The following is a 16,285-nucleotide window of genomic DNA, read 5'->3' on the forward strand; positions in this document are numbered from 1 at the left end:
CGCTACTGAAAGCTAGACAATCTTTAAATGACGTATTTTCTCTACCAATTATTCGATTTTTATTATTTGTTGTGAATCAGGGCAGCGATAAATTGTTCCATACCTTCTCTTACTATCTGAAATACTATCTTTGATGCCATATAGATAATACCGCTTTGCTTTTAGGTACGTTTCACAGTATCGTTTAAGTTGGGAGTTTGAAGTAACCTACTTCCTCAGTAGTCTAATCTCTTTTTTCGAAATATTTCAGTTATTATAATAAAAAACACAAAATTGACAAAGACTATTTTCTCAAGCTTTGAGATAAAGATAAAGATTACAATAAAGGATATGTTTATATATAGAATTTATGGAGTTGAAGCGAATCAGTTAGATAAAGTAAGAAACATTTTCGGATCTTAAAGTTTTCATCAGGGTACAAAATGAAATTGGATTTATCTTAGTTTTCTGGCGACTACAATAAGATTTGGACCACTTTAGTGTGAGAGGCTTTGCTAATTGAATTCTAATAGTGTTCAACTCTTGGAGCGAAAAGGAAGAATTGGTAATAAGCTCTGATGAACCTAACATTAGTTTCATAGGCTGCGTACTGTGAAAAGTGGAAGCTCCTACAGCTTAACGGATTTACTTCACTATTTTAGTAATGGATATCACTTTGTTTTGTTTCCTGTTTGATATCAGGTATTAATACAGTTATATTCCTTTTAACTATTTTCATAATTGTAAATTGTTTTCATTTTTATGTAATGTTTTTTAAATTTTTTTATTTATAATTTGTTTGTATCCTGGCTAAGAATCTAAGCCTCAGTTGTATTAGCTAACCAACAAAATATTGCATAAAGTTTGATATAAATGAATTTTGGGATCACGTAATAAAATCTCAATTACTTCCTTGTTAATTTAGTAAATCCGTTTTGTGTGCAGCCGTTGCTTAACAGTTATTGAATAATAAACGTACTTCTCATTTAATTAATTTAATTTATCAATAACCATATTTGCACGCACTTAGTTTGATTAATAATGCATAAATTATTTCTATTAAAAATTTCACATTCATTTCACAACAAAAACAAAATTGATCTTCATTATCTGTTGTTTTGGGTCTGATGAATTAGTTTTGGTTCAATAATATGATATAATATTTTCCACGTGTTATCACAATTCAATATTTATACTACTTCATACTTTAGTCTTGCAGTAAATTAGTTGTTTTTGAAAAGATTGATCAACATAATCAAATTATGGAGACGTAAGATTTACTGTTTCATTGAGGTTTGATTTAATATTGGATTTTTTTAGGCAAAAAGAAATCCATTTGCAAATTGGAGATACATTTTGTACAGGTAAATATTGATAATTTTATTTGATAGCTTGTTGAGCTTTTTTGACCATTTCTAAGTGAATAATATCGAAAATAAAGGGAGGATACTTTACGCAAATTATAGGAAAGTCTAGAGTATTTTATATAATAACGAAATGGCGTTCTTAAGTTACTACATACCATTAGAGGGCGCTGCATGATTTATATATAGAAGTAGGTAACAAAACATCTTGAAATAGATGCGGCTTTTCGGCAAATAATGATTTAGACATTATATACGAAGCTGAATATTCTTGCGGGCTATTTAAGATGCAATTTTGCATATAGTATACGGTGGGGAAAAGGTCCCGCTGCTATTTCGATTGAGCGCCATCTTGGTTATGTGACGTTTAGCTCAGTTTCGCTTTAACTATTGTATTGTGTATACATCCAAATTTTATTATGGATAAACATACACCACAAAAACTAGTAGAAATAGTGATAATATTTATTGAAAATAATCGTTCCACTATTATCACCTTGTATATGGAAGAAGAGATAAAAAATATTTCAGATATGCTCATTGCTCTGATCCCAAAGAAACCAAGAAATTTGTTTAATGCTTGATACTTGCAAATCCTCGATATTCACGATAATTCGGACAACCTACATTTTACAAAAATTCTGTTATAGTTTTCCATAACCTATACAGAGGATACGATAGTTCTTTAAATGAAATTGCATTTCGATATCCTTGAAGAACCCTTATCTAATTATAGATATTGGAATTAAATCACGCATATATGGCCATTTAATTTAATCAGACTTTTTATTATTATCTTTATTTTTATCAATGTATTATTCATTTTGATGAGTTGAGATAATGGAATTGGGTGTATTGCGATGAATACAGAACTGTAAAATCACCAAATAAGTGAAATATTGATGATTATTTTTCATATTAGTATCGATAGAAGATAGTTCTTTGTTATAGGCTAAGCAAACAATATTACAAATCATTATGATTTCAGTTAAGCCTGAGGACTTGCCGCCTGATATGACACTGAACACATACTTGAGGGAAAACATGTATCTAACAGCCACAAAGAAAATGTGCTTAGAAGGAGGTTGCGGGGCATGTATTGTGGCAATCGAAAGAACTGACAATGATGGAATAAAACACACCCTTGCTGTTAATTCGGTAAATTATTACACATTACATGGGAGTTATTTCTTTTAATAAGATCTAGTAATACTTGCAGTGTTTAGTTTCAATATTTTCCTGTCATGGATGGAAGATATTAACCAATGAAGGTATCGGCAATCCATTGATTGGTTATCACCAACTCCAGAAAGTTCTAGCTGATAACAACGGTTCACAATGTGGGTGAGTTATTATTGAACGATCTTCATAAACTCTATTTTTGCATAAATTATTTGGATTTAGGTTTTGTTCGTCTGGCATGGTAATGAATATGTACGCTTTATTAAAGTCCGGACCTAAAACCAAAGACGAGATTGAAAATTCCTTTGGTGGTAATATTTGTCGGTGTACAGGTTACAGAGCGATATTGACCGCGTTTAAAAAGTTTGCTTCAGATGCTGGTAAGAACCCTTAAAATATACTTTTGGGCTTGGAATATGTTATTCCTGTTTTATTGTTTATTCTATATCTATATTGCCATTTATAGATCATAATGTTTCGTTAAAACTTTAATACATAATATTTTATTATTATAAATAATGGGGTTAGCTTTTCTATAACAGAATCTAACTTGGCTTTGATAATAATTGGATAAGCTAATGATAACTATTGTTAATACCAGCTGGGATTATTTTCTAATCATTCTTGTATGTAGATAAATTTGATTAAATTAATAATATGTAAAAATTATCTATTCGTCATAATTTTGATGTATATGATTTGCTTTTGTTTTTGGATGTAACTAGTTCTCACATAATATTCAGATATTGAGAGGAACTATAAATTGAAAATAAACAAACTGTTTCTTCATTTCCAAGATTTTGAGGCGTAGATCATGGCCTATGATAGAATATAATCCATGCATGCATAAAACTGCCTTTGCGAAGCAGAACTGCTTTAAGGATTCTTTTAACGAATGGAATAATAAATATAAATCTCTTGAAAATACTCAAAGAGCATTTTTGTTGCAGACCTTTGTTATTTATCGTTTATTGTTAGGAATAGTTCGAATATATAGAGCATTTTTTAGGTTTTATCTATTTATTTTAGATCCTCAGATTAAACTCGATGATATTGAAGACATAAATGTATGCAACAAATCAAAATGCCCCAGCGATTGTTTGAAATCATGCAAGAAGAATGCCCCACTTTGCTTCAACCTAAAGGGTTCTAAGTGGATGAAGATCTACACGATCAAAGATTTGCTGAATACCCTTAAAATTATCGGTGACCGAACATATAAGCTAGTTGCAGGAAATACAGCGAAAGGTAATTTATGCTCCTAATAACAGTAAACTGTTGTGAAGAACCGAATAGACGGCAATGTTTCCCGCTATTCCATAGAAGAAGTACAAATAATCCTAATATTAACACATTTTCGAATATGCAGTCTATTCCAATAAAATATCCAATATACGTCAGCAAAATGTATGACGTCATTATGTCGCAGTGTTGCCCTATTAACTTAGAATTTTGTTTTAAAACGTTTGCTGGTTTAAAACCTGTAATAATTATCGCTAATGATTTAAAGCACTTTTTTACAGGCACTTGGTCTACTAGTACCAGCTCAAATCTAATTTTGTAGGCTGATTTGATTATGTGTTCCGATGTATCAGACAGCATTCTTTCTATTTTAACTAAGATTAAATGAGAAGAAAAATCTGCTTCGGGTATAAAAAGAATTTTACATCTTTGAAAACTGTATTTGGCATATATTCGACGTCACCTATGACTTGCATTGGCTGTTTTATTGAATGGGTGTTTAAAATCAATAACGTGCTGGATTCATCTTTAATATTTTAGGTGTCTATTGGCCAACAACAGACGCTGATGTTTATATTGATATTGCGAATGTTGCCGAATTAATTGCCATCCAAAGTGATGCTAGCAGTCTTTCATTGGGAGGAAATTGTTCTCTGACAATCATGATGGAAACGTTTCGCAGGATAGCCAAACAAAATGCCAATTTCTCTTATTTGAATAAGATGGCAGATCATATTGATTTGGTAGCTCATGTACCAGTGCGAAATGTAATTATTTCATATTTATCTTGTAATATTTTATATAGTTTTATTTAAATAGGGAAATTCAGAAATCATATTATTATTATTATATCTTACTGCAATCGACATTAGTTTCTGCTCATTTTTTTGCGTTGAAAAATCCTTGTTGTTTTCATTGTGGTGGTGCTATATAGCTTTTGTAACTATATGGAGCTAGACTATTTAACTATTTATTCTAGAGTTTTGGAACTGTTTTGGAAAACTCTAAACAAATTTATTTTAAATGTGAAAAACAAATTTTAATTATAACCTAGAACTTGATTTTATTTACACTTTTAGAGAATTTAACCACTACCAAAAACAGTTTGTCTTTCGTTAGTATTTTTTATTAAATTAAAACCCTTCTTTTAAGAAAAAAAATGCCCGCTATTAGTCAAGCTTTAACACGGGTTTCCGGCATATAAAAATAATCTAGGGCATCTGTTTATCTTCTCATGAACAGCTGAATAATGACAGTTTAAATATATCAGTTTTTATCCAGTGAGAATCTGACGTTCATGCGTTTTTTTTCCTTTAAACTCTAGATAGGAACCATAGCTGGTAATCTTATGATTAAACATGAACATGGAGAATTCCCTTCGGACATATTTCTGATTTTGGAGACTGTTAATGCTGGCATTGAAATAGGTAAATATTCAATAGATTTAATCAACAACAAACAATCATTTATATCAGTCTGAACATTATGGAAATCCTATATAAAGGTCAAAAAGGGTTTTAGTTAAAACTATACATTTTAGTTGATACACATGAAGATGTTACCATTACAACCCCTCAAAAGCTTTTGAATTTCGATATGCACAAGAAAGTTATAAGACGAATTATTCTAGATGCCTTTGATAAAAATTATTCATATACGAGTTATAAGGTAAAATAGAATTTTTAAATATGGCTTAAAATAGAAAAAAAAGTATTTATGTTTCCTTTTCTAGATAATGCCTCGAGCTCAGAACGCACATGCCATGGTAAATGCGGGATTTCTCTTCAAGTTTGATGGAGAAGTAGTTCGAGAGGCACGTGTAGTTTATGGTGGAATAAACAAGGATTTTGTTCATGCCACTAAAACGGAAGCATTGTTGGTCGGAAAGAAATTATTCGATAATGGTGTGCTGCAAAATGTTTTTAAGTCCTTGGATGGTGAGATACAACCGGATTACGTGCGTCCGGATCCTCTGCCTGAATTCCGTAAACAACTAGCCATCAACTTATTTTACAAGGTTCTTAATTTGACAACATTAGGTTAAAGATATTGGGAAGTTCAAATATTCATAAACTGCACTCAACACTCAACAGGCCTCACATTGCTATGGCACATTTGATAAATATCTGTTGAATTATTGTAATGTTGCAAAACAAATTTTCCACTCAAACGACGAAACACCTTTTTTGTCTTAATTTTTAATTGATTGGTTGAAGCTAGCCATCGTCACATCATAGTGCTGACTGTTTCTATATTGCCATTTATGGATCACAATGTTGATAAAACTCATCATATTTTTTATAACATCTTTATTAGGTACGGTTAGTACAATCTTAATTAAAAATTAATGTAATACTACTTTCCATTTGTACTTGGATTAATTCATAAGCAAGACGAGTGCCAGAAAATACATCAATATGTATTCCTCAATAAAATTCATCATATGTAGAAATTATCAATTATTCATAATTTTGATGTATACGATTTGCTTTTGTTTTTGGATATAAATAGTTTTCACATAATATTCAGACATTGAGAGAAACTATAAATTGAAAATAAACAAATAAATCTAAACTTACTCTAGACTTTTGAAGCCTAGCTCGATTTATATTTCAATATTATATCGTATCTTGTTAAATAATTAAAATTAAATTAAATGTCCAATCTGTTTTGAAATTTGAGAATATATAACAATACATCTTGTTTTAATTTAATCTAACATATATATTAAAATGTGTAATTAAAAACAGATATATATTTTTAATATAGGTTAAGATAAATTATGTTGCTTGCAGTGCGTATTGAACATAGCTCCAAAGAATAAAGTTACGGATCGTCATAGAACTGGGGGACAGTTGCTTAGTCGTCCTTTGTCCTCTGGAAGTCAAAAGATATACCCAGACCAAAGTTTATACCCACTTACTGAGCCAAGAATCAAATTGGAAGCGTTAGCTCAGACATCTGGTAATTATTTTTTAGTTAATGTCCTTATTAAATCATTCATATCATTTTGCTTTAAGATAAATTTAGGAGTATTTGTATATTGTATACATTTGAAGAGTCTAATTAAAGCAAAATATATACAGTTTTTTTTAAATTCATTACTTACCATTTTAATATTAGGTGAGGCCAAATATATTTTGGACATTCCTGATCTTCCTGGGCAACTACATGGTGCGTTCGTACAAGCTCGAGCTATACCAGGCTCCACATTGAACAGCATTGATAGTAGAGCAGCTCTGGCTTATACTGGGGTAGTAGCTTTTTTCTCAGCTAAAGATATACCGGGCGCTAATAGTTTTACTTTACGAAACAGCCTCCAGTATATTGTAGAAGAGGTATTTTGCGATAAGAAGGTAGGTGATGAATAGATTACGTTGTTTATGGAAATAGTTTGGTAAAGGACTTTTTGGGGTGGATTATCTTGATGCAATAATATAAACAGAGTTATTTTCATGAACAATTACATCCAGTTGGTTGAAAAAGTTACAACAATAATCTGTGTTTATTGTTTTACCAATTTGGATGTAGTTTACGACCAAAGATTCGTTGGATGTCCAAAAAAATCTGACACTATAGTTTTTAGGCCAGCTTCTTATACTATATACTTCTATATATTTATACAAGCAATTTGAGTGTAATTTCGATGCTTGCCTGTCGTTAACATTACTTATTCAAGCATGAAGTTTGATAATGATGTGTGTGGTGCTATGAAATAATTTTTTTTATTATTCAATTATTACATTGTTACTGGTCCAACTAACCTACAATTTGTCTTTAGCATAACTTAAATCTATATATATATAAATAGGAGAACCCATCGGCCCTATCTCAGTCTCTGGTGAAATAGTGTTTATACATGTCACTCCTGTATCCAACATTTTCTCATATTTCAGTTCCAGTTTTCTTCTTTTCTTCTTTATATGTTCCTTCCAGCGAACTTTTGCATCAACATTCATTCCGAGTTATTTAGCATTGTTGCTATATGGAATGATAGTATTATTTAATGTTATTGGTGCTTGTACGGTCTGATTGTAGATGAACTGCACATGCGCAGATTTACTTTCGTTAATTTTTATTTTCCAAGCTTGTGACTAATTATTTATATTGCCTTGCCTATTGTAATTTTCGTACCGTTTCTTCACTGTTGTCTCCGATAGTTATAAGCGCAGTATCATCAGCAAATGTAGCCATTGAAATATTCCCCATTTGTTGTATATCACAAGTGCAGAATAGATAAAAATTGTAGAGCAAGCTTCTTGTAAAATAATTTAATGAACATATATTTAAGAATACAAGAAAAAATGAGTAGTTAGGGTTGCAGCAAACAAGGGTGGTCAGAATGTACAAATAATGTTTTCAAGAATATATTTGAAATTAAAAATGAGGTTATACCTCGAAAGAAAATAACATCTAACAGTGTTGTTGTTCAGTGTTGTTATTTAAGCTTAAACAATAAAAAGAAACCTTAATTAATCAAGTAATACTGACAGTATATTCCTGTGAAAATGCTACAGTAATTCGAACTTTCATTGGATCCTATCTCTCGTCCTAATTAGTTACAGTAGATTGGTCACATTACGAACTTGTTGATCAAACATTTCTGAATATAAAATGAAAATCTTTTAGGTCAAATATTATTCACAACCTGTGGGAGTTATTGTAGCTGTCAGTCATGATATAGCGATTAAAGCGGCAAGCCTGGTAAAGGTATCTACCACACCTCCCTCAACGAAACCTCTCTTTACCATACGGGATGTTCTAAAAGCTCAACACTACGTTCGTTCCCAAAGGAAAAGGTGAGTGAATATTCTAAAGGGAACTAATGCGATTCCGAATATTTTAGGAAAAGACGCCAAGAAAGTTATCAAAGGTGAAACGTATGTTGGAGGTCAATATCATTTCCATATGGAGACGCATATTTGTGTAGTGGTACCAACAGAAGATGGACTCAATGTTTTCCCATCAACCCAGTGGATGGATCACATTCAAGGCGTTATAGCTCAAGTTCTCAACATGCCATCTCAAAAGTATAAAGATGTTTTTACTATTATTAATATATATCAGTATTTTATTTCCTTAAAAAATGTAAATTTTTGTTATGTATTTTCTTATAAGGATAAGTGTTATTGTTCGACGCCTGGGAGGTGCATTTGGAGCGAAAGTGAGCCGAGCTTCCCTCACTGCAGCGGCTGCTGGACTTGCCGCTTTCAAGCTGCGTCGTCCCGTGAGGATTTGGATGACTTTTAATGACAACATGGACATTATTGGGAAACGGTTTCCCTGTCTATGCAAGTACGAAGTGGGAGTAAATTCTTCAGGTTTAATCCAATATTTGAAAGTAAGTATGAGCAATTTCTAATCAGATTTAGTTAGATTCAATATTTTATTTTAAAAATTATTCATATAAAATATAACTCTAAATAACTATGCTTCTAACTGAAGCGATTTGGTGGCTTCAAAATTCACATTGCCATTACTATGTGACTGATATATGATTATAGTGACTTTTAAGTTTTATTCTTTGGAATATTTGAATCATTAAGATACTTTTGCTGATATATCTAGACATTTACATTAGTAACATGTCTAACCTTCTAGCAAAGTTTCAGTTTGATGTAATGTCAAGCAGGATTCGTTTTGAGTGTGTATTTTTCAAATTATTTATGTCAGTACTTGTTTATGATTTCATTTTAGTACAATTATAACTGCGATATCCTTTCTTGGTCGCAACTATAATTATAATATATAAAATTTATTTTTAAAATGCATTCATCTTTTAGCTCAATCACTTCAAATATATTATTTTATTCTGTCACATTTCCAAAATAAATTGGTAAATATATGGACTTGATTTTGAACAGCTTCACTACATAGTATAAAACAAACTCGCCTTTTCTGTCCCTATATCCCTATGTGCGCTTAAATCTTTAAAACTACGCAACGGATTTTGATGCGGTTTTTTTTTCAATAGATAGAGTGATTCAAGAGGAAGGTTTATATGTATAATACATGCATAATATACTAAGGCAACATTGCTAATTTTAGAGGTTTCTAACGTGATGTCGTAAATTAACCTATTTTTTTAGGCTTATTTAGCAATTAGCAAAAACGCTGCCTAACCCTACGAGTTAGATCAAATTAATGTACTACAGTATTGTACACCATAAAAAGGTCTACAAAAAAGTCCGCGATGGTATATGTTTATCTTTTAGGGACAACCCACATTAACCATTTTTATTGTTTACTTTTTTCGTGAGAAAATGGCTTCTTTACGAAGCTATTTTAAGCAATACGGCATTAATCCTTATCGAATTAAGTACCTTAAATACAGTGTGCAATTAATATAGATCAATATGGTTCCTTATAGCATGTAAATTAAACAAATATTTTCGGAGATATTACAAATTTAAAATTTGCGTTTAAAAATGTGTAATGTAATAAAAATTGTATGAATTTAGATATTCCAAAGATAGCAGAAAATCTTCATAGTAAGTATAGGGGAAGAGGAATTGTTTTACTCCAAATTTAATGCGTGCAGGCCAAGGGCAGTAATGAATGAACCAAAAATACTGGATCGATTTTAATCATGTTTTCATTGAGTGACATAGGCATATATATTTTATGCCCGTGCAAAGTCGGAGCGGGCCGCTATGTTTTTATATACAACGTTCATATTTTTTCTGTAGTGTATTTAATTTAGTATCAGCATTGCACCCGTGCGAAGCCGGGGCGGGTCGCTAGTTTTGTATAAATACCTTATCGTTTTGAATTTAGTTGTTTTAAGAATATTGTTCAAAACAGTACTATTATTAAAAATATCGACATTTTTGAAGCAAAATTCAGATGGGTCAAATAAAATGAACTTTAGAATAATTTATATAGGATATAGATCATATATGTTATGTTCTCTTGTGAAATTCAAAGTTAACATTCATGACTGGTTTTTATAGAGTTGTTGAATTAGATTTATGAAATGCCTGGCTTTTGAGTTTAGTTGGAAATCTTTGCTAAGATATGAGTTGAGTTGATAATCCTGTCTTCTTAAGGGTTTCATTATATTCTAAATTAAAAACATTTGAATTCAATAAAATAGAACTATTTAATTAAAATTGAATATGAATTTATTAACAACGTAATCATATATTTTAGGCTGATATATATAGTGATGTTGGTGTTGGGGGAAACGAGTCAATAGACCTCCTGATATCCGGAGAATTTCTCAATTGTTATATTACTGACTATTGGATGTTTGATACATATTACGTCAATACTGATAACACAGCAAACTGCTTTACCAGAGCACCGGGTAAATATTATTCGAGTCATGAGAATTACCTCATTTATTCAGTTTAATACAGGCAATTTTGAGGCAATTATTTCGATTGAATCAATAATGGACCATATAGCACAGGAACTTAATATTGATCCTTTGATAATACGTAAAATTAATATGCTGACCAAGGATAATCCGATACTGGTTAATTTCATAAAAGAGATGGAGACTTCGGATGATATTTTAAACAGGAAAAATGCCATTAAAAGATATAATGAGGTAAATTATTAGTTTTATTACATAACAATCAATAATATATACAAATGAAATAATTGTTAATTTCAAACCTGGTCTGGTGGCGATACAATATCTTGCTTAAGATTCTTCTTAACATTTGTTCAATTGGTGGTGGGATATTGATTAAGAACGACTTTTTAATTATAATAAGATAAGAGTTATTTTAATAGAGAATTTTCCTGAAAATTTAAACCTTCTGTAGCATTCCTATCATGTATGAAAAAATACATAAAACGATGAACATGTATTCAATAGTTATAACTATCCTGTCCAATAATTAAGATAGCTAGATATAATTTAGGTCAGATTTAGCTTCGATAAAACCGTACCTATTGTACGCGAATATTAACCTTGGGAATTATCTATCGAAGACAGTCGAAATAGTCGATAGTCACAAAACAGTCGAAACAGTCCATAGTCAAAAAACTAGCGACTGAAAATAGTAATTACTATTTTTCAGTCAAATGCACGGTTCGATTGTTTTGATCAATTCGTGATGTTAGACGAAGATGTACGAACCCTTTCCTGTATAAACTGTGAGAGAAGAAAGGACGGAGATAATTGCTTGGAGCACTTAATTTTATATGTGCTTATATTTTCCAACGGTAGTATAAGCGAGATGGAGATGTACATAGTCCTTGTCGTACTAACTTAAAAAAAGAGAAGGAAAAAAATAATTACTGAATACTGTTAACATGCAAATAATAATTTCATTTTGAACGAAGTAGAATTACTTTTATATCTGTTCTGTGGATCTGTAAAAAGGAATTGTATGATACCCCACAAATGTTTTATTGTATTTTATTATGTTAATTGCTATTTTCAAATAATATACTATAATAAATATAGACAATACAATAGAATTTGAACGAAACCTAAAATCTAAAGATGTAGAATAATCATAAATACTAAATAAAATAAGATAATTACAATATATCTTCTTATATAAATGTTTTCCAACACGTGAATACCTCGTATTTACAGATATATAGCTAGCATATGTTTTTGCAGTTCAAAACACGGAAAACAACAATTTTCTTTAAGCAAGAATATTCAGACATGTAGTACAGACATTTTAGAAATTCGTCAACAAAACAATTTGCAACGAAAAAATGTGAAATTCGATGAGTATTGAATATAGAGTATAAATAATGTGTTTTTGATTACTCATGTTACATTATTTTTTCAATTATATACGGCGCGTGTTATAATAATTTCTTTTTCCTTGACTTTTTCCTCTTCTTTATCTGTATGACCAATATGTATTACCAGAGGCCATTAAAATTATATTGGTTAGAACGTATTTTTTAAATTAATTCAAACATTTTATTTGAGAAATGTCACTGAAGATATAATTAAAATATGTTCCACTTAGTTGAGGGATAAATGATATATTTTTTTGTGTTGAAAACATATTAACTTGCTGAAGGACAAATGAATAACATTCTCCATCAATAAAAATATGTTAATACTTTTTCTGGCATTATTAATTTTGCTGATTTGGTGATAAACAACACAAATGGTGGCCAGTACATGTTTGTTACATACGCAGAGTTAAAGGTATTATTAGACCAATATTTATGTAAAACTTAAGAGGAACTTGCAGAAACTATGGTAGTGACTGAACAAAATGCTTGACATCACCTCAACGATTTGAATACGTTGTAAAACAAAGAAATTGTATATAATATGAGGTCAAGACGTCGTTTTTTCTTGTGGGACTCACTGTAATAACTACGGTCTAACGAGACTCTCACAGGATCATGTTAGAATAAAAGTTAATGCAACTGAACTGAATGTTGAAGCATAAATTCCATCAATATGCCAAAAGAAATGATTAGGTCATATTATATGAATGACAGTACTCATCCACGTTTTGTAAACTTCGCGTAAACTTTATACTTTATAACTTTATAAAATATTTTAGAAAAATAGATGGACGAAAAAAGGTATGAGCATCGTTCCTATGAGATGGGACATGGACCTGGTTGTTTGCTACACTACATTAGTATCAATTTACCATATGGACGGTGGAGTCGTTGTAAGCCACGGTGGTATTGAAATGGGCCAAGGAATTAACACGAAGGTACTTTATTAACATGCAAATTTCTTTAAGGAATATTCATCAGTTCGTTTTATGTTTCCAACTAAAAATGTAGGTTACCCAGGTAGCTGCTTATAAATTCGGTATATCCATGGAAAAGGTCTCGGTGAAACCGAGCTATAATGTTAACGTTCCAAATAGTTATCCCAGCGGAGTGAGCCTAACTTCGGAAGGTGTAGTTTTCGTGTGTATTTTAGTTGTTTCTGTGTATTTTGATAAAATAATATGTGCTGCTATTGTTTTAGCCAAACATTTGTTTTAATTTATTTTAACTAAATTAAAAATAATAAAGATATACGTTATGTTTATGCTTATATCATATAGATTCATATAGATTGTTATCGTAAAAAGTGTATATCAATGTGTCAACTAACAGAAAATTAGAACTAGAATTAATTTGAAATAGTTACATAAAATAAAAATGTATATAAAAAATCAATTAATTTTAACAATTACTTTTAGCTAATAAAATAATGTATCAAATTTGGTTGGTTGCATATTTAAAATAGGCCTTGCTTGAGGCTCATCTTAATGTTTTCTTTGGTACGGTTTTTTGAAACGAAATCTTTAAAGGTAATTAAAACTAGAAGGCTCCACTCATACTTCCAAATACATCTTGTATGTTATTTTCATAAATGCGTGTTCCATTGTCAGTGGATATTTATATATAAATTATAAAGCAAATATTAAAAAACAATTAGAAAATATTCAATATAAACGTAACCATGCGAGTGTATGAAGAAAAGTTTTTCGTGTTTAAAAGTAAACTGTTAAAGTGTGAAAAGTTAACTTCATTTTTTGTATCAAAGAGCATTAGTAGGTTTGTTTTCTTTACGTAATTTATTAGGTCTCTATCTCTTAAGATAATGAGACTAACATCAAGTCATGTTAGTCTCATTATCTGAAATTATGTTTTCTTTTATAGGCTCTTTTAAAAGCATGTGATGTTCTTCTAGAACGTATTAAACCAATCAGAGAGAAAAACCCCAAGGCCACTTGGGAGGAATTAATTCAACTGTGCTTCCTAAACAATATCAATCTTAGCTCAAACGGATAGTAAGATTCATTGAAATCATTTATGCGGTTGTTTCTGAACTGAATAATTTTAGTTATGCACCAACTTTACCCGAGGTGGGTAACTACCCCATTTTCGGGTGTTGTACCACCGAGGTTGAAGTGGACATCCTCACTGGAAATCATCAGATCGTACGGGTTGATGTTATAGAAGATGTAGGACGTAGTATGAGTCCTCTGATCGATATGGGACAACTAGAAGGGGCGTTGGTCATGGGGATGGGTTACAACACCACGGAAGAGCTTATCTACGACCCCGAAACAGGAAGACTAACCAATGACAGGACGTGGAACTATAAACCGTTTGGTGCTAAGGATATACCAATCGATTTACGACTGAAATTTTCGAATAACACCTTCAATCCTGTGGGGGTGTTAAAGTCCAAGGCGATTTCCGAACCTCCGATGTGTCTGACGGTTTCTTTGCCTTTAGCTATACGGTCAGCCTTGGCATCGGCCCGCCGAGAGGCTAATAAAGCTCGGCCAACTTGGTATCCCATAGGTAAAATACTAATTCAAGTATAATATCGTAATGTTTAGTTTTTACAGATTATTTCGAGTTTCGTTGTATTTGACTTGCTTTTAAAATATAGGATATAAGGCATCAGAACACCCACTGATTCATTAATAAGAGTTATTAAAAATTTGAAGAATAGGGATTCATTGTAAAAGTAATTATACGAGGGTATCTCGAAAAGTCTTTTGACTAACACATAGTTTTGGTCTACGATTTGCTCTGTTATACTGTTAATGATATTAATCGAATACTGTTATATTGTTCTGATTTGGTACCCCAAGATACCATTTTTTCCAAACTCGAAGGAATATGTTTGTGGGAAATTATTCGCATCCAATGAAGAACTTGAGAGGAACATTGGTGAGCTTTTCCTAGTTTTCTAGACTTTCATTTCCAAGATGGAATATTGATGCTGGAGAAAAGATTCGCCAAGTGTACTGAGGTCAAGATAGATTAGATTTAGAAACATAAAGACATGTATGAACATTGGGGCTTTTTACTGATTACCTTGAAGCTAAAATGAACTTTTTGTGGGAAACTCTGATGTTTTATAAAAAATCTAATTCTTGTGGATTTGGATTTAATATTAGTGACTAACTGATGCCTTTCAAAAACAACCAGAAACGATCTTTTCTTAGGAAAAGTAGCCGACTCGATCAAATATAGAATATGTTTTCGAAGATTAAGTTTATTTTTTATATAGTAAATGCAAAAATCTATAAAAATCATCTTATACCCCCAATATAGTAACCGATAGCTTAATTTTTTGTTTCAGATGGTCCCTCCACCGTAGAAAATACTCTTCTTAATACATTGAACAATTTTACTCAGTACACTTTATAGAGAAATTTAATACAGGGTAACATAAGCAAATTATTATAATAATAAAATAATAATGAAATAAAGATTTTTGACTATGTTTAAGTCGTTTTCTTAATATTTCTGGAATATTTATTATTCTTATCACCAATTTCTGAAAAACAAAATGTTTGAATCTAATATAGGTATAGCTGGTTTCTCTATAATATTTTTTTCTTTAAAACTATATACAGATTAAGTTATTAAAGTTATTATTTATTCTTGCTTGGTTTGTAATTTCAATTTGCTTTATTTGTATAAAAAAGGCATTGATTTTAAATATATAAAGTTTTTTTATGGATTTAAGTTAACGTCAAGGTTTTACTGTCCCATTTTATAGATGATTAGATCTGGTCATGAATTTAATTTCAAACAGAAACAAAAATAATCGG

General features: G+C 30.9%; 1 protein-coding gene across 1 annotated transcript; it reads left to right on the plus strand.

Moving 5' to 3' along the window:
• The first annotated feature begins 1,140 nt into the window (after nt 1-1,140).
• Nucleotides 1,141-15,954, plus strand: LOC143198848 (xanthine dehydrogenase-like). The gene is given in 21 exon segments (XM_076408407.1): nt 1,141-1,249; nt 1,300-1,343; nt 2,332-2,501; nt 2,563-2,687; nt 2,748-2,905; nt 3,555-3,773; nt 4,308-4,534; nt 5,092-5,194; nt 5,308-5,435; nt 5,500-5,784; nt 6,563-6,731; nt 6,891-7,123; nt 8,397-8,797; nt 8,886-9,108; nt 10,920-11,076; nt 11,129-11,322; nt 13,268-13,426; nt 13,500-13,628; nt 14,370-14,500; nt 14,554-15,020; nt 15,811-15,954. Coding segments are annotated over 21 exon segments (3,798 nt in total). The 5' UTR covers nt 1,141-1,241; the 3' UTR covers nt 15,879-15,954.
• The last annotated feature ends 331 nt before the right edge of the window (nt 15,955-16,285 follow it).

The sequence above is a fragment of the Rhynchophorus ferrugineus genome, unplaced genomic scaffold, assembly GCF_030347505.1.
Source record: "Rhynchophorus ferrugineus isolate W39M unplaced genomic scaffold, kcgeb_rfMv2 rfM6, whole genome shotgun sequence".
NCBI lineage: Eukaryota > Metazoa > Arthropoda > Insecta > Coleoptera > Curculionidae > Rhynchophorus > Rhynchophorus ferrugineus.